This window comes from Antedon mediterranea, chromosome 2 (assembly GCF_964355755.1).
Source record: "Antedon mediterranea chromosome 2, ecAntMedi1.1, whole genome shotgun sequence".
Classification (NCBI taxonomy): Eukaryota; Metazoa; Echinodermata; class Crinoidea; order Comatulida; family Antedonidae; genus Antedon; species Antedon mediterranea.
Window position 1 is genome coordinate 12,423,669 of NC_092671.1, and position 24,371 is coordinate 12,448,039.

The following is a 24,371-nucleotide window of genomic DNA, read 5'->3' on the forward strand; positions in this document are numbered from 1 at the left end:
TCACCAAGCATGTAAAAGACATTTACCAGTAATGAAAAAATGTATATACATATACATATTTCACATGTATCCAAGGTCATCAGATAATTATCATTGTGACATTTCAGTCCCAGTGTTTAAATAAAAAATGTCATGAAATTGGCTTAATTTGAGGCATTTTTATATTTAAAAAAATATACAGTACATTGAGAGAAGAACTAACATATCAATATATAGTGGATAAAACATATGTAATATATGTTTTATCCTGTTAAGATCTCGTCCAAAATCCAGTAAATTCCTATCTTTAATTTGTATTTTCTTTTAGGAAACACGCGAGTCAGTTAAACTTCTTCACCAGCTCGCTGACAACCTTGTTACTTCACATTCAACAAGTATCAAATCATGGGTTTCTACTGTCGACAAGCGGTACAAGGATTTCTCTACGCGTATGGATAAATACCGTGCTAGACTTGAAGCCACGCTCGGAGTTAGTCATCAGGTAACCATTGCATGTAATATGGTATTTAAATCACTAAGTCAATGTGAAGAATCTTATGTCACAAGAAGTGGCTGAGCGGTTACAGCAGGGTACCGCAAACCGTAGCCATACAAACAGGTTCTCCTCGACCATAGTTCTGGTAGAACAAGTCTTCTTGGATAAGAACTTCATGATGAATATTATGATACAAGATGCATTTAAGATTAAGTTTTAAGATACTGTACATAGTCAGAGACCGAATTGACACTATTATTTATCAAGTTAACTAATGTTAGATTAGTATTGTTTATTATATTTGTTTATAATGTTTTTTGTTTTCAGGAGGAAATCCAAGATCTATCATTGGATGCATCTCGCATGTCTGATCCTCTCCTTGAGGTCAAACTTAGAGATAGTCCAAAGGAGCTGAACGAAGGAAAACGAAAGTCCGCCAAAAAGCGTGATTACATCATGCAGGAGCTGTTACAGACCGAACAAGCTTATGTTCGAGATTTAGAATATTGTATAAAGGTAAGTGTAGTCATCAGCTAGGTGTACAAGGTTATACAAATCATCATAACTAGCTCTTTCTAGCCACTTCGACTGTCATCAATTACTTGGGTCCTGGTATAACAGCAGATGACCCTTTAAGCTCATAGGCTTTTTTCAGAAAGGGTCCTCATATGTCGGAACAGGTAAACTAATATTAACCTCTGTACTGAGGATAAATATACATTAAAATCCTTTGGAATCAATGTTTTGTACATGTACAACATGACCTATGCTCACACATAATATTTCATTATTTCCAACTTTGTTGAGTCATAGAGATCAATGATTGTCTATCTATTAACGATAATCTATTGACTAAACCACATTTCAACTTGCAGTAGTTTTGATTGAGTGAAGAATGTTTGAGTGATTACTATATGCATATTGGATATTTTATTGATTGATGATGGGAGATTATTCTGACCATAATGTCACACTGATCATAGGTGATTTACATTCAATGGTAATTAATTAATGGCAGTGAAATGTCAAATCATTCTGACCATAGCAATGTGATAGTTGGAGAAGAGACAAGTTTATATTCATGTCCATATATTCATAGTAAACTGCTACACACTGTTAATGATGTCTTAAGCCAAATTTTAAAACGACTTGTCTTAAAGATGAACACAGTAATACTGCCTCAATGCAGTGAAACTGCAACTTCTACTCTAGGCCCACTATTATCAATGTAAAACTTTTTATTTTTGTAATAGAAATGTCACTATTCTAATTTATGGACTGCTCAAAAAGCAGACTTGACATTAATATAGTGAGTGAATTCTTCTCACTCCTGAGGATGATCAAAGAATATTGATCGAAACGTCGAGAAACTCAACAGTTCTTTTCAGAACAAATATACGTGGTGTACCGCAAACTTTATATCAACATTTGATTTCGCCATACAAACCTTCAAACAATACATTAATACAGTTGCCATCTTCTCATGGGCTAAAAATATTTGACTACTGAGTAGTTGAGCAATGGTTGAGATGCTTGCCTTGCAATCTCAAGGTCCAGAGTTTAATCCTGTGAGGGGATTGTGATTCACAAGCCTTTCTAATCCACTCTCTAAACCTCAAATGAGACAATTAAATATCATTTATTATAAGTCAGTGAGTGAACTATTTTCTACATTAATGCCTAAAAAAAAGATACATATTTGAATCAATGCATTTTCCCTTTTTGTAGCATTATTTGTGTGAGATGGCTGTGTCAATGGCTGATCTTCCATCTGGCTTAGTTGGCAAAGAAAACATCATCTTTGGTAACCTTGAAGAAATATATGAATTTCATAAAGAGTAAGAATTTCAGTTATTATGACACTGTACATATTATACTTTGTATCATAGTCGTCGTCATATTAAAAAGCATGGTTCCCACTAGTGACGCAACGTAACACAACCTACAAAACGTAAGAAAATACCCTTCCAATATTTGTGTTTGCCCCCGCCTGCTTGAAATCAAACCTACGATGTTTGCATGACCGTTGCGTCGTCAGTTCCCACTTATGATTATGCAATACAGCTCTTTGCGTCAATACGCCGCTGAATTGTGTTGAGTCTCTAGTGGGAACCATGCTAAATTACTTCCTTATCTTATCTTAATGTTTATTCATCACTTCTTAATATTTCCAAGTTTTATTTAAACTCAAGTTTGTGCATTCACTTCATACATACAGTATTTTCCAGCATTATCATTTCATTTTTAACAGATAGTAATTATATTTTATATTATTAATACAATTGTTATGTTTCTAGCATTTTCTTGAAAGAACTTGTAAAATATCAACACATGCCAGAAAATGTTGGTCATGGCTTTGTATCCTGGGTAAGTACAATTAAATGATAACAAATATTTTTGTTGAACTTAAATTAAGTAATATTTGTCTTTAATTTAGTTTATTGGTCTTTAGACATATCAAATCATTTGTCTTTTTATTTTATTTACTCTTTCACTGTTTACGAATTAGAAATAAATTTGAACATAAAATATGAATAAACATGAATCTTGTTTGTTTTAGGCTGAAAAATTTCAAATGTATGTAACGTATTGCAAGAACAAACCAGACTCAAACGCTCTACTTATTCAACATGGTGGAACCTTCTTTGATGTAAGTACTTGCCTTTTGAATGTTCTATTAAAAGCAGAATAGTAATAATAATTATAAATTAAATTTATAAAGTGTTTCAAAATAACAGAAACAAACTCTAAGCGCTGTACATAAAAAAAAACATAAACATCAGCTTAATCTAAAACAATCAATACCACCAATTAAAAAATTACACCATAAAAAAATACAAAAATATATACAACCGAGAACAGTCTTAAAAACACATAATGATTTGCACCATTGCACATGAGACATAATGCTGCACCATCTCAAAATATCTCAAATGAGTTAATACTGTAATAACTATGGCATATTAAATAAATCTTTTAGCTGTTACTAAGGAAAGAAATATGTGAAAGGCAAAAGGTTAACAACTAACCCAGCATCCGCATTTCATTGAAATGAAACCATTAAGAAAATTAATTTTGTTAGCAACATTAAATGCCTGTGATAGTCAGTTACCTCTGTACATTGTAGTTTTTTTCAATCTTCCATAACAAATAAGATATTGTTTTTGTAAGATATACAAACTAAATTTAAACCTTCTATTATATATATTAGCTTTATATTAACTCTGACATACCTGAGTAAACTAGCAACAAATGTATAACATAAAATATATAAACAATTAAAAAGTATACAAATTGTAAATAATCCATTATACATAGATATACAACATTATTAATATTTGGTCCTCCCTTCCTCTCACCCTTTTCTGCTATTTAACTTAGGTATGTGTATACCTAAAGCCCTGTCTACACTATCAAACACATTCACATGTTTATTATTTATTATGAAAACACTCCTTAGATACAAAGCAAAGTTACTGCTCCTTTAATCACACATTGATTGACACTCACTCTGGCATCTAAGTTGGACCCGTCACCCTGTCTTCTTAACTGTTAGCAGGTGTATTATTGTCAAATTAGATACAGATCACGTTTGTTGTACCTGGTCTTGTGTTATCTAAGCAGAGTCTAAGATGGACACTCACCAGGGAGCACCATCAGGACCTTCTCCATTATCAAATCTTAATTAATTCTGGCATCTCTTGCTTAAATTCCTTTCGAGGTATTTAGACAATGGTTTAGTATATATTAGGAACTGTTAACCATAGTTATTAGTACTACTACTAAGTAATAACTAGGAATCAAAATGTCTATATTAAATTAAAGATAGAAACCCATTTATTGCATGTTCGTTATACAAGACTTAAGAAACTTATTTTTGTTGTACAGCAATTTCCATTTAAAAAGATAAATACAAAACAAACAATTATCAAAAGTGTAACAAATATACAGTAACATTAAAAAATACTACTTTTTAAATTACATATTTAGTTAAAATTCTAAAAAATGCAAACTTCCATTATTAAATAAATTGACTACCTAGATATTTTTCATTGACCAAACTTACCAGATATGGTAACTAGCTATATCAGTTAATTCTGTAGGTTTAAGTGTAAGCTGATCCATAGAATGTTATACCATGTTTTTACAGGACTTACAAGCTAAGCATGATCTGGCGTTGTCAATACAGTCATACCTAATCAAACCAGTACAGAGGATTACTAAGTATCAACTACTACTTAAGGTAAAGCTCTATTAAAGTGACAAATAGTTAAATGAATGCGAATTGACACTAATTGAAGTAGCACGCTAGATGCTTTGATCTACTTACCTCGTACTGAATGATGTTTTTAATTTTTTTATAAAGCAATGTTTAAAAAAAGTAAAATATAGGGTAAAGATGAGGATGCAATTGTTTTTAATCATGTTATGCTGTCATTTTATAGATTGTTATTCTATGAAAAATCAGACCCTTTTTTCTGCACAGTTAATAGTATGCATTACCCATTTTCCATCTAGACTACTATCATTGTCAAAGAGTGTGAAATTATGTCATTACCTTGATACATAATATTTCCTCTAATTTTTTATTGAACAAGACACCTTCCAATTTTCTTTTTACCTCGAAATGTGAACACAGAGCTTGCGCTGATGACTAAGGGTTATTCGAGTAGGGCAAAACATCTGACCAATTACTCAACCCCTTGACGAAAAGCTACTCTACAGTAGTTGCAAACAATTACAATAATTATGAATAAAATAAATTTGTTTCTGTTTAGGATCTCATGACATGTTGTGAAGAAGGAACAGGAGAGATGAAAGAAGGATTAGAAGTGATGTTAAATGTTCCAAAAAAAGCCAATGATGCAATGTCACTGACAATGCTAGAAGGCTTTGAGGTGAGAACATTATTCAGTTAAGTTATTGCAAAGAAGACAATATTAGAGTCTCTTAAGAAATCTATGTTTAATGGTTTTAAGATTTGTGTTTTATTAAGTTCCTAAAAAAGAAAATCTTGCATAGTAGGCTTTGGAAACTCACTATACCGTACCTAAGGAGTTACAGAGTATAATTAATTTAAAATGTTTTTGCAACTTTTTCCTCTTTTTTTTTGGAGTTGGTTTTAATTTTTTTTGTATGTACTGCATACTGTAAAAACATTTGTTTATGCCAGGGCATGACATGATGTTGAAGTCTGATTGAAAATGATAATTTTATTAATTAGTTATATTAATTCATTTGTGTTTTTTATATGTATTATTAGAAACACAAAGGTTATTTATTTAGTTCAACCGACTATTAAGTGTTTTCTGTGGCGTCTTGAATAAAACGTTAACAAGTAATGCGATTTTTTTTATATTGTACTCTGAAGCTCTTTTCACGTGGGTTTGTCTATTCTTGCTGGCTTCTTTAACACATTCGGAATAGTTGGCGACAACAAAGCATTTTTCTTATCACTATATTATATATTTTTAGAACCTTGTTAATTACTGGATGAAATCCATCCCATAGTTTCTAAATTAATTATTGTTATGAGACTTCAGTAGGGCATCATAAATCCTGGTTGTTGATCAAAACCAAATTGAACCTAAACATGATTGTTATTGGTGATATATGGTTTGTTTTGTGTAAAACAATCCCAGTAGAGCTCTTTAGGTTATAAAAGGTATGATATTGCATTATTGCATCATAGTGTCGGCAATACACTTATTACTGTTATTTGTCAACATTATTATCCTTTATTTTAGGACCTTGAGATGGTGGGAGATGTTTTGATGCAGGACACGTTGCAAGTGTGGGACACAAAACAGATTATACGTAAAGGTCGTGAGCGTCATCTGTTCCTCTTTGAACGATTCCTGGTTTTCACTAAGGAAACCAAAGATAGCACTGGCAAGACAAAGTATATGTACAAGAGCAAAATGGATGTAAGGAAAAATTATTATTATTATTAATTATTATTATTAATAAAAAAAAGCTTTGGTTTCAATTATTGTTAAAGTGATAATACTGTGTTTTATATGTCATTAACCACATTCATCTGTTATTATTACACTTAAAAAATGACTTACTCTTTAGGGATGTGGCTAGAAAGTGTTGAGAGTGGGTGTCATTAAAATAAATAAAATCAACATGTGGAAGAACTTAAAATAAGATTATGGTGGGTGAAAGTCTTGGAAAATGGGTGTTGCCCAGCTCTACACAGCACAATTACATTTTTACTCATTCTGATTTTGTATTGTTTTTTAGACTGCTGATCTTGGAATCACAGAACACATAGAGGGCGACAGTTGCAAGTTTGCTGTATGGACAGGAAAAACACCAACTTCTGATAATAAGATTGTTTTCAAGGTATAAACCTTTCATTGTTTGGCTAAAATGCCCATTTACCAATTCTTGGTTTGTTGAAAACTAAAATAACAGGTATTCAGAATCTTTCCTACAATTAGCATGCAGGTGTAAAGTGAATTTGAAGTGCATGTAATAGAAGCTATGCTGCAAACCGTCTAAAAAAACGGATCACAGATAAATTGATATGGCAGTTGATCATAAGTTTGTAAACTTGAAGTCGTGAGTTTAAGCACCACACTGACCATTCATGATGGCTATTGTGTTGCTAGGTCACTGCTATTTTTCAAATCACTGTAGCTACCATATTTCTCTTTAATTATGAACTTTGTACCATATTATTTATATATTGTTATATTATGAAGGAAATAAATACTGTATTATTATGAAATAATATGAAAGTTGTAGCAGAAGACTTTAAAAGTTACTTCAGCCTCAACACCTGACATGCATACAATTTAACATTTTAAAATGACAGACATAACAAAATCAAATTATCAACATTCAATAAAATGTATTGTCTCTTTTTCACATGTTGGTCATCATACTACTGATGGTTATAAAGCTAATTTATGTTTCTTATTTTCTGTTTATCTAGACTACTACCCTAGAAAACAAACAAGAGTGGGTACGAAACGTTCGTGAAGCCATCCAGAGTAGACACGGCCATTTGAGGATAGGTAAGATTGATATTACTCATCATTTTGTATTCATGTTATGCTTATTACAATAATGAATTTATGCATCGTCTAATATGTGTAGGATAATTGTTTTATGTGATTACACTTTTCATAAATTTTTCCTACAGCTACCATCCATGCAAGCCGAGCAAATAATTTGAAGAAAGCTGGCTCCATCCGTAATTTGCGACAGAAAGCAAACAGGTATGAGAAATTATGATTTAGGATGATAATAATGATTGATTTATATATCTCTTAGGAAGAACAAATATTAATACAAGTTTATTTATTTTTAAAAAATAATTATTTTTACTTTATAATAATAATAATTGAGAAACATCTTGGAAACATTTTTCATTATTATCTGGACTTAAAAATAGAATGTTTATAAAACACAAGACAAACAGATCCTAAGAGATTATATTTTGTAATTATGCCTATGACATCTTCTTTGTTTATAGGTCAAGTTACCTTGACGACAGTACTGGCGATGATTGTTCGTTGATTGATAGACAAGAACGAGCATCGTTAACGTCCGTCTCCACTATCAACACAAACAAGTCTGGGGACAGCGATAAAGTACGTAATATTTTCATTATCCCTAATGCGTTTGCATCCACTTATACACTTGTGAATTGGTACTATCCCGGATAACTTTTCCAGAGCATTCAACCTTTTCCTGAATTTAATATGCGTTAAACATTGTTATTGCGATATAGATACTCCCCACGTTAATTCTATGGTTTTGCATGATTGTGACGTGCTTTTTCCATTTCTTATATACCCTTGTGGTTTAATATTTGTATCACTGCAATCCGGCCTGTTCATTCAACCCATTCTATAGATGTTAATGCTACTGTTATTGCTTATGATACTGCAGTGTTTTTGTAGTCTGTGTCTACCTGAAAATCAAAACAAATAGCCAGGAGCTTTATAGGGAATCTCATTTTCCTGACATTCCTCTTTTCAAACTAGAAACTGGCTCATGACAATTTTTCGGCGAATCCTAAGGCAAATGTCATATACAGTACTGGACTAGGTCTAAAACAATATTTTATTCATTAAAGACCAGTCCAAAATGCTTGATAATCACCACAAAAAAAAGAACCGCTGTAATAATCCCTTATATGGGCATCAATCCAAAACTGTGTATCCTATTCCCTTTTGGATCCATTAATGAAATTTACACAGCCTTACTTTCTTAAAAGAAGAAGCAGAAAAGATCAATCTATCTTTCAAATTCAACCTTTATTACATTTCTACCAAATTTTTTTGAAAATTCCCATTTGTACTATAAGTCATTAGTCTATGTTAAACCATTATTCATTTTAGAAAAGCCAAAAAGCAATAATATTTTGCATTTTATCGTTAAATTGCACAAGAATAACAGATGACATATTAGAACTGCTATTTAATATAAAATATATATTGAACGTCTAATTTGTATTTGTAATACACAATCCCTTTGACAATAAGATGCTTTTTAACTGTACATTATATCTCCTATATCTTGGCCATTATTTATAAGGCATTACTATTTATAACTTGAAAAAAACATCAAAAGGATGGGTAATAGAATTTTTACATTAACTGCGTGTATGCATTTTGATCATCCCATCATTAATGAGATGTTTTTAACTGAGAAATAGTTCTCTCAATTCATTATAACTAATAAATTATTTTGGCATATTGCCGATAGCGAATTTAATTACTGTCCTAATAAGTGGCAATCTGGACAAACATAGATAAAAGTAGCCAAGTCTAGTAACAATTATTTTAGAGAGTTGTTTCATCATGACAAACAAATCCAGGTATCAGACAGGATTTGAACCCACGACCTTAGGATCACATGACAACATGACCTTGGAAATATGTGTACCAACCACGACAAAGCAACAGCTTCAAATTTAATATTCTATAGTTTACTAATCTGTAATTAGTAAATTAGATGAAAAATAAATTCAGAATTTTTAAAAATTTGCTTTAAAATAAACATGTTATAGAAACATGATATAAAATTACATGGTAAGCCACTATTGTTAGTAGCTATAAAACAAAGCAAGATACAGTATAACAAATAGCACTATAAACTAAATTTGATTTATTGAAACAAGCTTTTATGTATGCAGTATACGTCTTACTTTCTTCTTATTTTAAATCCAATATACAGTAACCATAATTATAGCCATTTATTAGATGTAATAATACAAGACCATCTGCATTAAAGCCTCTCAAATGCGCAGTTCATTAACAACTTTACACACAAGTTAAGAAGACTTTCTCTCTTTATTTTCATATATTAAAATTGAAATATAGAATAGAAAGCAATAAAAGCAGTAACATGATAAAAAGAAATTACTAAAGATTTCTCTAAAAATGTGGAAAATTCTACTTTCAAAGGAGAAATTGATTGTTCAGTTTATTTTTATTATTTTATTGCTAAAATTAACATAACAAGTACGTATAATGGAAATAAAAGTGAAATGGAATTGCTGTTATAAAAGTCTGACTTGTGTCTGATTTACATTACTGAATAACATTTTTTCAAATACATATTATGTCAAAAATGTAAATATATGTTACATTTTAAAATGACGAGCACTGTATTAATTTTTTTTTTAAATAGTTGAATGAATAGAATAAAATAGAAAACAACTAAACGTGATACTAAAAAATTATTTAAATATGTTTACATTAATTCTATTCCAAATAACAGCTCCTTCATAGCCAACACAGGCTATTGTATTATAGAAATGATCAATTATCAACTAAAGGGGAAATATAACATTTATGAAATATACAATAGATAGGTATTAATGTTACTTTATCGATTATTAATTTCCTGTTGTCACACAGGGAAATAAAAAGCTTTTATCGTAAACCCTTATGTATGCAAAATTCAGTTGCCGAATTAAGCTACAATATTGACTGCATTAAGAAGTCTATTTGACCTTCTCTGGTTGACATTTGGAAATTTGTACTGACGTAAACGCTACCGTTGAAAATGCCAACCTAGCATGGCTAGTAGCAAGTTATTCTCATTTCCAATATACTTATATTCAATGTTTTTTTTAAACTATCAAATCACTGATTTTAAGCATTTAATTTGAAGTCTCGTCTTTTATCTGAGGATTAAGGAATGGAAGGGTTGATTCTTGAATATTGTTTTTGTACCGCCACTAACGCCAACAATAATTAAAAGAACATCAAATTACTGTTTTCAAGTACCGTAGAATTATAATCAATAAGTGAATTACTGTATATGGGTATATTCAATCAACTATCATAGTATCAATTTTAAACGTTACACCATGTTATGTTATATTTATGATAATTTAAGTATACTTAAAGAACCATATCTCATAGTTGTTCTTGTTAAAATTAAGTTTTACTTCATTTTTAAGGAATAATTTATTTCATTTAGAAAGAACAAATGATAACATTATCATCAATGCCATCGTTTTTATTATCAATATCTGGTCAACAGCATTTAACATAATTGTCATCATTATAATATCCACAAACATAAATTAAATAAAAAATGATATCGATATAACAATGATGGTGTGTTTTAATACCCTTAAGTGTAATATTGTGCAGATCAAGTGAATGAAATAATGTTGTTTATACATAATTTATACAACAGTTGTGAGTTACTTCTTAATCAGTGTAATGTATGTATGACATGCACCGATTAGTCTTGAGAAGGCTGTTTGATGCAAGCCCTTCACAAACTGTATTCACTTGTTTAATAACAATCTATTTCTTTGAATCATAAATTATAGTTACTCGGTTTTTTTTCTTATTTTGTTATTGAGAAATAACATTAATTTGATATATTTAGATTAATTAATATTCTTCTAGTCTTAATAGATACATTTGGACATTTTTTTATATAAATTTTCTAAATTTAAGGCAAATTGCATATTTGTATTACTTTTACAGTATTGTTTTCAAATTGTTCCTAATCCTATAGTGACTTTTGACTAGTAAAACATTAACAATAGTTGTCATCGTCATTGTTAATTATCATAAGATATGTCTAATCCATACCTACCTTTACTCTTTTATGTAAAACCCCCACCTTTTATTTGGGTATTAAAGTTGTCTAGAATTCTTCATTACGCTCAATACTATAAATGATCATTTACAAGAAATTAAGCAGTGATAAAGGATACTGAACCCGTGTCTACTGATCTCTGTGTATTGATTACAATTAGTAAACTATATTCTTTATCCTATCGACAGCTTTCCTTCATAGTTTGTGCGTGTTTCTTAGCCAATTGTGTTAATACTCCAGTTGTCTGTATATTTCTCTGCATTACAACCATCTTAGAGTTGATGTAAATCATTTAACTTGTCTATGTTGTAATTACGTTAGCTATCTGTCAGACAGATTGTGTTTGAATTAAGCTAGGTATCGCATGTGGCAATCCCTTGAAGGAAATATGCAACCAAATAGCTACTCGTAGTTCCCATCCTAGTTATTGACAAAAAAATGCCCCCAGGATCCATACCTTAAGCCTGGACTTTTTTTTTTGTATCATTGGCACCAATTCATAACCGGATCTAAGAGGCTCCCTCCCCCTAAATGTTGGAAAGTGCACAAATACAAGAATAGGACAGTAGGTTAAGTTCATTGGCCCGTTTTACGATTTTTTGGGCCATCAGCTCCCACCACCTATTTTAAATTCCTGGATCCCCCCTGCCTCAACTACATCTTCCGTAGATTGTCTGATTTAAGAGAATCTACCATTGCTTTCCTCGGCCCTTTCATTAAATACTATGACCCCTTTAAATCAGGCAGATAGCTCCATAGAATCTGATGACAAGTAATTAAAGCATGTTAACTATTTCGGAAGTTGACATCTATTAAGCCTGAAGCTAAGAAATGCAAGTAAAAAATTTAATTAAATTAGTAAACATTGCTTCTTAAGTTGCATTTCTATTTACAGACAAATAATTTTGTGACAATTGACAGACTGACCAAAAAGTATATTATATTAAAACAGTACTATTTGCAGATTGAATTTATATAGATATATATATATACAAGTTTGGAAAAAAAACTTTATCAGATATCGGACCCAAAATCTCCACACCTATTCGTCTTATGCAAACATTTTTTTTTTCTTTTTTCAATTAAAAAGGTACATTATCATTTCTGTATGTCAAAGCGTATATAAAAGACAGTGCAGAAGATAAATGTAAAACCTCGTCTTTTCAAATGTTGAATAATCAAATTAGTTTTATAGTGACCTTCTCTAAATTGCATTTTGTATGATGAAATTGCATTTTCATATAGCTTGTGTAAAATTCAAGTTTCTTTGGGTAGTCAATTAATTTGCCAACACTGCTTTGAAAGCTTCAGTTTTATCGGCTGCTTATCTCCTGAGAAAAGTATTCATTCAAGTTGCTTTCTGATTGGTTGTTACCCTGTAAGGTTTACTAAATTATAAGCCTTTGACCAATCACAGCCAGCCTCTTAAATCAAAGGTGTAACCTGCAGAGAAGAAATTTTAGATGTGTAATCTTAGTGTTTTCATCATTGAATTTCAAGACTAAAGGGTGGTTCTTCGGTTTGACGATGTCTCAAATCGTCAGTATGTTAATGTATCATTTCTTACTCAATGGAACATATTTATTCTAAAAAAAAAACTGTTGTTTGTTGTGGAACCTGTACATTACTGGCTTGCATGTATTAAACATAGTTTGTTTATTTCACATGTGGAGATTGAACACACCCAATACAAACTAACCATGGTGTTGTGTAAGTATGCTGTGTCTGTGGAAAATTAAAACAATCATTTTAGGCACTGATTGAGATTTTACAGATTGGCTTGATTCCAAGATGTGTTGCAAACTCATTATAAGAACATGGATTTAATTATTTATGAAATTGATATTTTTCATGGAAATCTAATTTTGTCTGTTTTTTATGTTGGAGATTGTACAAGATTACATAGATAGTGTACAAACACTATTATCGTTATCGTTATCGTTATGTATATTTGTAAATTAGATTATGAATCTTATTTCATGTATAAAAGCTGCATTTTGTATTGTTTATTTTTTTTTTTTATAGAAAAGAGGATTATTCAACATTTTCTAATATATAAAATTCCTAAAGCCACTTGCTTGCTATTGCTTGTTATTGATATAGACATACGCTTTACAAACTATTAAAGGAGAGCACATTATTTATGTGCATTCAAAAACCATTTATCAACAACTAAGATATTCAATGATAATAAATTAAAATCAATTTCATTGGTTGATTATTAATACTAAAAAGTGGGCACCTTGTTAAAACTATGTGCACAAACCATTGTCAACTTTGACCTGATGATGTGACTAAAGAGGACAGTAAGAGTTCATTTCATTATTTATCATTTTCTATACAATGTAGCAATGTAATACTGAAACTCGTTTTATGTTATGATAATAATTTTGTTAAAAAATTCAAATTGATTTCTTTCGTTTTCATGTTATTTTTGGGGAAAAATCCGACAAAAAATGCATATATTTAATTCATGTTTTGGGTACAGATGTTACTGGCCTATTCGTTCATCATATTAAATCATACCATACTCACTTACTCTGACGTCATCTGACAGATGAACGGTGATTCTATAAATGCGTCCAAATTCTGCATACTTGTCTCTAAATCTATGCCACACTGAATATGATATTGTAAAAATATAGTATTTTAGGTATTATTTAGATATCCACATTTGTTATTTGCTTTGCTACTGGAACATCTACTGACATTTTTATATTCAAGATTAAAATTAATATCTTTAAATTGCAATGATTTTAAATATATTCTAGTATTTATTTGTCATAATGTTTCTCTAAGGATTTTCACTAATGATCACTATTAGATCATCTGCCAGGGTTCACATAGTTTAGGCTATGATAAGTATAAAGATTATTTGCTAAGCTTTATTTCAATCCCATCGACGATTCATCATTAATGGTTGACTCATGACGAATGCAATAAAGAAATAAGGTTACCATATACATTGATACCCAGAAAGAAAAATTAATATTTAGTAATAACTTTTTAATCACAATTTTCAATTTTTTTTCCATATTTTTTGGAAAATATCTATATACAAACAAACAGACTATGCATGAATTTCAGGAAAATTGGTTGTGGCTCAAAAGGTTACCAAAATATTGAGTTATCTTAATATGGGCCTAAAATAAAATAGTCATCCCTCTCATTTTGTCAATTATTTTGCTTTTATTTCTGAGCCCTTAATTTATTTCCATATTGTGAGTTTATCAGTTGCTAAATGGTAATTTATTTCATTATTGCAAATGAAGTGACGTGCATTAAAGTTATTTTTAGGATCTTATACAATTTAGATGAACTTAGTTCTGTAAAGGTGAAGTCTATTTAATAACAAGGCCACCTATAAGATACAGAAGGAAAGTACTAAAAATAGATTGTAACACCAACGTACCTAAATACTATGAAATTACATGTTAGTTTATTAATTACACGCATAAGGTTATATTATGTGTTTGTTTTTGCTAATTGGAAATGTTAGTATGAATAATCGTATGAACTGAAATTAATGTTGGCTTTTAAATTGTTGTTTGATTCTAACTTATTTGCTTTTAATGTAATTTGTTGAAAAGTGTGGTTTCCAATTTAAAAGTAGAATTAATTAATTTATGTTTATTAATTAATATTAAAATGTATTTATATTAAATTAACACTTTCCTTAAATATATATAATAATACAGGCACCTCAATATCACTATACATGAATATATTTAATAAATAATACATTTTTCAATAACATTTTCAAAGACTAAATATAGTTTAGTTCGCAAAGTTTGCATAAACATTTAATCTTTCATTATAAATAATGTAATATGTTTGTCAGTAGCTCTGATAAAACTTTATTGAAATTAACAAAATTCAGTGAATTTGAAAAAATTCATTAGTCGTAATACCCATAAGAAATCGTCGGCTTTATGAAAACAACACAGGGGAGTTCACTACTTAATGCAGTCACCAAACTGCCATGTGATACATGTAATTATAAGGTAATTGGAACGCAAGACTAATATATGGTAAAACCTGCCATATAGTGGAGAAATGATAAGAGAGATCTGTAAAATAAGTAGGAGGTTTATTCTACAAATGAGAAATCTCAAGAGCAGATCCATGAGCGTGGGAGATAAGCCAACCAGGAACCCCCTAAATTTACTGAATTAAAATTCCAAAGATGGGACATTAGGTTTAGTTCAGCACTTAATTTGTACACCCAGACCCCTCTTTTATATCGAAATGTATGAAGTAAATTATCCATGACACTTTAATACCCTTTCACATTGTGTAGCAAAACGTTGAAGTTTAGACAGACATGAGCGTTAACATCAGCATTTTGTATGGTGTGTGTCCAAACACACTCAGGAGCGTTAACATCAGCGGTTTGTATGGCGTGCGTTGGGATGTGTGTAAACTCTGGAGTTTTGCTGGGCGATGGGAAAGAGGTATTAGACAGGCACAGATTTGGCAAAAATTAAATTAGAAATACCAAAATGTAGATTTTTAAAACTTAAATGGCATGTTTGTTCAATTTTGCAGTTTGATACATTGAGTCAAGTTAGTTCAGACTACGCACCGATTCCCAACCATGATTCGGTAAGAACATCGATCCACAGTGACGAAGGACAAGTTTACCCGCAACATCAGCAAACTATACCAACACCGCAGATAAAGTACGAATCAAGACTTGCTAGGCGTGACAGTGCAGATCTCTTAGATGAGATTAAACCTCTTAAAGAGCAGATTGAATACACGCAACGAACATCAGAAGGCTCATCAGTGGACGGCTACTTGGATGGGTCAGCGCCAGCTTTTTTGGGATCAAACATGGAGAATGATAAATGTAAGTATTTGTGGGGTTTTTTTTTTCATTTGTTAAAAACGAGAACCTATATTGATTTTGGATACCCTCGTCAAAACTTGATGAAGCTGTATTACTTATTTAGTTAAGGTGTGTTAAAGTAATTTGTAACACTCAATCTATAAATGGATCAAAAATTAATTTTCTTATCCAATAGGTTTATACAGCAGGAAGTAGGCCTATATTTTAGGATTGCTAGTGCTTTTAGTAACATTTCACTGCCTACATTTAATAACTTTAGCTGTGAATTGTTTTATGTCACTGTTTATTTATTAAACAACTTATAGTAAGTGAAAGAGTCCATCACCCCTGCTGCCAAGTGGAACAACTCTATTATTAACTATATTATTTTTATTGTTATTTAATTCAAAACATCATTTACCATATGCTTTTATTTTGTTAATGAATTATATTATTGATATTTGACATTAATTTTTATCATGGTAGAATATTTGAATGAGAATCATAGATTTTACAACTGAAAACTTTGCTTAGCCAATATACAAAGTTTATATTCATGTCCCAGCATGTTGGAATTTCTCTCACAGCAGGTAATCATGCAGCCAGCTAGGCCTATTTTACTTACCTGATCAACATTGTCCTCGGCTAAATTTATATAAATCACTTCCAATTTTTCAATAATTTAAAATTCATATAGGCATACAGTATACTGGAAAATGTCTTCAAAAATGTAAATGTGCATATTATTTATTTCAACTTATGGAGATATAATAACTGAACAATTTTGTTTACAAGATGATCCCTCCTCTGTCTTCTTCATATCTTAAGAAGGCCCCTTTTACTTGAAGTCATTGATGATGAAGTACACAAGTAGACCCCTTCAAAATATAATAATAATATGTTCTTGAGATGACAAAGTGATTTTAAATTGTTAGAATGTCTTTTGTATTTTTAACAAGCACGAATGTGCAATACTCGGGGGTACAGCGAAAGAAGCTGTATACAGACGTATACAGTTAGAAAGTAAAGAAAATAGGTTTCGCCAGGGCTCGAACCGGGACCTTCTGCGTGTTAAGCAGACTTGACAACCACTACACTACGAAACCTCTTACATTAAAAATGTGGGTTACAGAAAGTTTTTTAATCCATTTAAATTACAAATAAATGGTAATAAGCACAAAGCAAAATAAACATGTGTAAAAGTGATAATTACCGATTAAGTATTTTGAAAAATAATAAAAATAAGATATACTCTGTATAATTATCATATTGCGTATACAGTACTTTTCACCATAAATTAAAAAAAAAAAGGTTTCGTCCGGGCTCGAACCAGGTACCTTCTGCGTGTTAAGCAAACGTGATAACCACTACGCCAAGAATCCGCATATAACCATATAACTACATAACGCTGTGGTGTGTGTCACACATTGTGGCTTCTTAATTAAACAAATTAATTAACAAAAAATTAAAAATCCGGCTCTATAGCTTTGAGGACATGTCCCTGTAGTATGTTCATGCCAAATCCCAGCTCAATACTATAACGAATAAGGGAGGAGTAGTACTTTAAAAATCGCACTTTTTACTCAATAGTGTCCAGATGGAGGAAGAGAAGGAGAAAATGAGTAAGTACTAGACTCGGGTACCCCAAGTAAAAATCATCTTACATACCACAAATACATGACTGTACATTGAAAGATATAAATATTACATAGTATTGAAATATATAAGATGTTATTGTTAAAATATAATAATATATTTTTTTAAGTAATTTTAGATTGTTGGAATTTCTTTTGTGATCATCTAGAAATACAGGTTACATGCCATAAAAATACAGCATTATTGAAATAAATAAAATATTACATCATATTGAAAAAAAAGATGTTATGTTAGATACAATTGTATAAGGCATTTCATATATCATCATCCTCATCAGAATGTTGAATTATCAATATTCAACATTTGAAATCTTAGAATTACTTTTACTTTTCCAGAATTTAAGATAAGATATGGTGTGTTGTATATGTAGCCGTATTCAGCTTCCTAATATATTTTTCAAATATGAATTGATTACACAAATTGATTCAGTAATTTTGTCGTTTATGCAACATTTGATAGATAATTACATGAGTCAACCTTCTATTTTAATCAAACTATGTAAGTTTGTGTAGATAGAAGTAAATATGTTTTCAGATATTTTCTTAAAGATAACGATGACAAATTAATGATTATGCTTCCGGCGCAGAAGTGCAAATAGCGTGATTTGATTCCTCCTCATTTGAACCATGAAAGACACTATTTTATTGATTGTTATGCTTCCTTTCCATCGCTACCCATCTACTTGTCATCAGTAATGAGTGAGGCACAGATGCGTTTCAGGTTCTAGATATTTTGTCATGTGATAAACCCTCGCCCAATCAGCTGTGCTTACGGATGTTGGTGGGTCTTGGTGATTAGTGATGTTCTTAGTCTCTTCACTGTATACCAGTTGGTGTATCTTTGATTTCATGAAAGATTACTCTTCATTAATCATCCTGAATTATTTTTGGAAAATTATTAATTAATTTCAGTAGGTATGGCAATTTTATTATTTTCATTCCATTATACACCTCTATTGTAGAAGGTATCCTTCTTTTGAACTGTCTGAACACAGTCCAGGATATAGGCTAGGTGGTGGAGGAAAGGTTACTCAGCAAAAATCTCTGTTCTCCAGTCTAAAGCCTCAACCTACATATTTTTCTATGTATTTTTTATATGTATATGTATACTGTGCACATTTTTAAAAATCTTTTTTTATATTGTTTTAATTAACTGGTGACAAGAGGACAGTTCATTACAACTTTTTCTTTTCCTCTATACCCCATACAACTATAATTTTATCTATCTAGATTGAAAGTAAAAAAAAATTAAACCTAATTTAAGCTATTTAAAACACCTTCTTGGTTATCAATGACATTTAGCACTTTTAGAAAATATCAAATGTTTTTCATTCTACTAATTCTTGTCACCTACTCTATATATTACTAATTTTCTACAAGGAACAAAATAACATACTGTAGGTATTAATAACAGAGTGTTCTTAGTTTGTCTAGTCTTCCAGTGCACAGAAACATTGTTTATATACAAACGTCTATTTATTGTGCTATGTTATAATTTATTCTAATTGAAAGGAGAATAAGAAAAAAAAATGTTTAGTACATTGCCTATTTGGTTGATATTTAATTGGTGTTTGTGATTATTGTCTCTGTTGATGTTTTTATCTGGTTTTTTTAACTGTAATTTACTTATAAGGTAGAATTGGCTAGTCACGTGTTTAATCAAGAGGGTGATTAAATAAATATGTAAACAAAAACACTTTAAAAATATATTTTGAGTTTACGCCTTAATTATATTAATAATAATTTATTCTGTTTTTGATGGAAACGTAGATTTGTTATGATATTGTGGTTTTACCTGAAGACAACTCAGAAATAATAACATTTGAATTATAAATGAAGCTCATGACTTAACTATTACTTATTATAATAATATTTCCTGTTTTGCATTTGTCAGTTTTTTTGATTGATGCTTTGTTTGTATTAGTGCCATTGTTAATCCACTGTTGTCTTAATTTTAATTAGATGACTTAGAAATATTTATATTGGTTAATGATTATTACAATACTCTACCACACATTACAATTTCATGTAAACTCAGAGATTGTTAACTGGATCTAAGGGTCATAACTTAGTCCAAACATAATTTAATTTTTCGACAATTCCTCTAACAGATTTAATTTATTCAAACCTATTTAATTGGTTGTTTCGTTGGAATTGAAACAACCATACTAGAAATTATATCAATCAGTGAACTATCAATTTTGAAATTCAGCGATTCTCTACTTTTTAAAATTTAAAGGTTGAATTTCCTACTTTTAAGATGTTACCTCACCTGAACAATATATGCATTTTCATTTTTGATAAAATACTTTTTTTAGTGACTACATTTTTTTAAAGCAGTAATCTAATATTTGTAAAGAAAGTTTGTTAAAAAATTAATTTAATTACATTTATAGGTAGCACATGTATATTGATATAATTGCTATAAACACTTTATCAACAGCGGTATTATAGGCTACAACTATATATACATATATAAAGATGTAGGTCAAAAGTTGGTAATATTGTGGTTGAATACAAATGGAGGCTTGCCAAACATTAAGAGCATTCAAACAAAGAATATATATGAATATGGTAGAATTATTGTTCTTATTGAATACACCATTTAAATTTCATCCTTTCTCGCCTACCTATTACAAAAGCCAGCCCAATCATATAACATCTGGCATACGATATTATCAGGTATACACGGAAGCTAGGGTTGCACATTTAATTAAGTGCGCATTGATTACCGTAGTCTAGCTATTATTTATGAGTGCAGGTAGATTTTCACTTTATCAATCGATGAAAAAAGTTTGCAGAAATCCCCATCTGCAAACAGAAATCCATCAGAGATATTCTATAGACATGAGGATGTACGATTTACTATTATCAATTAAGCATTTGACAACTAGAAAGACATATGTGCACAAATAGAAATAAATCATACATTAGAATATACAAACATTTTAATTGTTTTCAAATCCTATGATTAATAATATTAATTAAATAATATTAATACATTTTCACAGGAATTTAAACCGCCTCATGATATACTGAAAATTAATTAATTAAACGATAAAGAAAATCTGTGAGAATGAGAAAAAGCCACCCTAACCAAGATTCACAGTTCTGTCTACACTATCCAACTTTATGTGACAAACAAATGTGATGTGCCCATATATAGATATGATGGACATCATGTCACTGCAATATTTGGACACATCACACTAGTTTGATAGTGTAGACAGAGCTTACTTTAAACTGCCCGATTAAGATGAAGAAATTTGTGTGCGAGATAAATATACATATATATTATCTACAGTATTACCTTCCATAGGATTAGGCTAAAGACAAAAAATAAAGTGTTGGCATAGGGGATTAAAGTCAACTGAGGTTTGTCACATCTTCCACTCCAGCTTAGCCTAACACAACTACATACATACTCACTAAATGAAAGCATATCGTCATATTTTTTTGTTCAATGAATACAATTTAAAATAGAATTTTATCCTAAGGCTAAAGTCTTAGCAGTTTGCATGAAACAAAATAAATTATGCATTAGATGACGTAGAAGAAATCACATTGCTATAAAGTTTACGTTATAAAAATAAAAAGATATACATTCTGATTGAGAATCAATGTAACATAAATAGAAATTCATCTTGTTCAGACATCATAAAGACCTTACCTCAGATTACTACATTAAGATTTGATATTTCTTATCATTTATTCCTTAATTCTTGACGTCATACGTAGAAAGATGAGCTTGGGCTGAAAGCTGAAAATAACAGATTATACAGTCAACTTTAGCATAGAAGGCATAGATTTAAATATGATGATTTATAATTCATTTATTTTGTTTATATCAGAGTGTAGTCATCATTTTTGTTACTGGTCGTCATCAAAATCACCAACATAACTATTATCAACATCATCACCGCTTATTTTATTATCATCAATCATAGACTTGATTATACAGTATCATTTTAGATATTGACAACAATATATGGACATGATGATGTCATATCACTACCATATTTGAGCATATCACTGCTCTATTTAGGCATATTTTTGTCAAACTAGTTTGATAGTGTAGACAGATCCTTATCTTTTATCCTAGAATAAGTAAGTGTAAGAGTTTAGACTTCAATTTTGCTGTCATACAGATATGTATTAGAGTATGTGTAGCACAACCTTTCTTCCCAAAAAGTAATTTGTTTATTTCCCCCTATTGTCCAATCTACTATCCTTTCATGGCATTGCTCCCGTAATTTCTGTGACTATTGTGTGCTTTAGAGCAGTCAATACTCTTGAACTATTATTATTATTTGTTCTCTAAAATAATCTAAAACTAATGCAATGGCGACAATACCGATTAAAGGTCAAAAACAAAGCCTATTACAATAAATTGGTGACATTTTGTCTAACATATATACTAGGTATAGAGAGTCACTTATAGTTCAGTTCATTGTAAACTCCAGGGAGCAGCATTAATTGCGTTTTGGGAACTCTTATCACAAAATTTATCTAAATTTTGGCACGTTTATTTGTATGGAATAGTTATGAATGGCTTTTTTTTCTATGTTTTTATTTTTTATACAATTGTATTTTCTGAATATATTTACAATCAGAAATTGTTTGTAAAATGGAGTATATACATTGTCATAGATTTCCTCTTTCTACACTAGCAAACTTTATGTGACAAAAATGTGATGTTCCTATATATGGACTTGAAGATTTCATATAAAATCACTACCATATTTGGGCACATATAGTCATATTTATAGTGTAGACCGAGCTTTAAACTCTTAAATACATGAAATACAGTAGTATTTTATTATCTTTATTAAAAGGTTTATTGTGGTTTTGCGACAATAATTCTTGTATTGTGGGGCAAACTACATGTGTAAGATTTATATTGTGTGAGGTTGCAGTCTGCATCACATGCCGATCCTTCAAAGTCCATGCTGTACCTTTCACCTTATATAATTATATTATGCAAAGAGCACTAAGAGATGCCGAAGGCAAGATTGGTCGAGCATCTGATAAATTAGTGTGTTAAACCAAGCACAACATGTCATATTGGAAGAAGGTTTGGGAGCCACGTTAATGGGACATTGAATTAAATTACATTTGTTCAATAGTGATTTCAGATTTGTGTTAGGCATGTGTAAATGCCTTAAATTGTCTTTATTTTATGTTAATTGTTTATTAATTAGTTACCTTTTTTAACATTTATGTTATATTGGTGAAGAAAAAGTCATCTTTCATGATTATATTTGTTTGATTTCTGTCTATGAAGATGTTTTATTTTTTTATTAATGTAAAAACATCATTGTCATCAATATTATCTTTCATTGTTACTTTCATCATACATTTCAATATATCATCATCTTGATCATATTATGATTATTCCCATATCATACCATCTTCATGATCATAGTCAATGCCTGGTATCATCTTCAGTGCTATCATTATTGTTTTTACCCATCCAGCATTGTCATCATTATTATCACATTATCACTCAATAATAATGTTTACTTGGTGTAGTGTTGGCTTCTCAACTATCATCTTCACCCTTTCTCTCATCTTACCTTTTTATGCGAAATAAAATCATGGTTTCACCCTCCAAGTTGTGCCAAAACGTAAAGGTGTTCCGATCACTTAAAAACCTGAATGGTATCAAATTTAGGCTAGATGAGAAATAGGTTAGTTCACCCCACCCACCTCTGATAGCAGACATGTAATCGCCCTGTGGGAATTTCTGAATCGATATTGATCATCCAAATCCTTATTTGCAAATTATAATATGAAAATGCATCAATATTAGTTTAGATCGTCCTCCGCCATCTATTTGTTTGTAATTGTGACCTATAAGTGTTGATATGTCACCTTTTACATGCCTAAACTGTCTTAACGTGATGATTATAGTTAGCTAAAATAACATCGGACCTGGCTTAAGAATTTCTTAGTGGAGGGATACAAACAGCTGAGCCCCTAGCATTCATTTAGATACAAGCTGTGGCTTAATAATATGTATTCCTGTGGTAGGTAAAGAGGCATGACCTAAACATGGGATACCTGGTTTTAAACGGGTAAAAAGACAGCAACAACACCTCCTCCTCACTTGTTGCCCCAATTGTTGCCCCAATTGTTTCCCCAATTGTTTCCCCAATTGTTTCCCCAATTGTTTCCCCAATTGTTGCCCCAATTGTTGCCCCAATTGTTGCCCCAATTGTTGCCCCAATTGTTGCCCCAATTGTTTCCCCAATTGTTGCCCCAATTGTTGCCCCAATTGTTGCCCCAATAGACACGTTTCGCGCTCGCGACCAATCAGAAA

General features: G+C 30.7%; 1 protein-coding gene across 4 annotated transcripts in view; it reads left to right on the top strand.

Moving 5' to 3' along the window:
- Positions 1 to 24,371, top strand: part of LOC140040441 (kalirin-like) — a 151,976-nt gene that overhangs the window by 79,103 nt on the left and 48,502 nt on the right. For all 4 annotated transcript variants that reach the window (XM_072086391.1, XM_072086393.1, XM_072086392.1 and 1 more), the window contains 13 exons: positions 308 to 481; positions 803 to 991; positions 2,204 to 2,313; positions 2,773 to 2,842; positions 3,036 to 3,125; positions 4,626 to 4,718; positions 5,254 to 5,373; positions 6,223 to 6,402; positions 6,725 to 6,826; positions 7,422 to 7,503; positions 7,632 to 7,707; positions 7,965 to 8,082; positions 16,112 to 16,415. In XM_072086391.1, the coding sequence (XP_071942492.1) occupies positions 308 to 481; positions 803 to 991; positions 2,204 to 2,313; positions 2,773 to 2,842; positions 3,036 to 3,125; positions 4,626 to 4,718; positions 5,254 to 5,373; positions 6,223 to 6,402; positions 6,725 to 6,826; positions 7,422 to 7,503; positions 7,632 to 7,707; positions 7,965 to 8,082; positions 16,112 to 16,415 (1,708 nt within the window). The remainder of the gene's footprint in view (positions 1 to 307; positions 482 to 802; positions 992 to 2,203; positions 2,314 to 2,772; positions 2,843 to 3,035; positions 3,126 to 4,625; positions 4,719 to 5,253; positions 5,374 to 6,222; positions 6,403 to 6,724; positions 6,827 to 7,421; positions 7,504 to 7,631; positions 7,708 to 7,964; positions 8,083 to 16,111; positions 16,416 to 24,371) is intronic.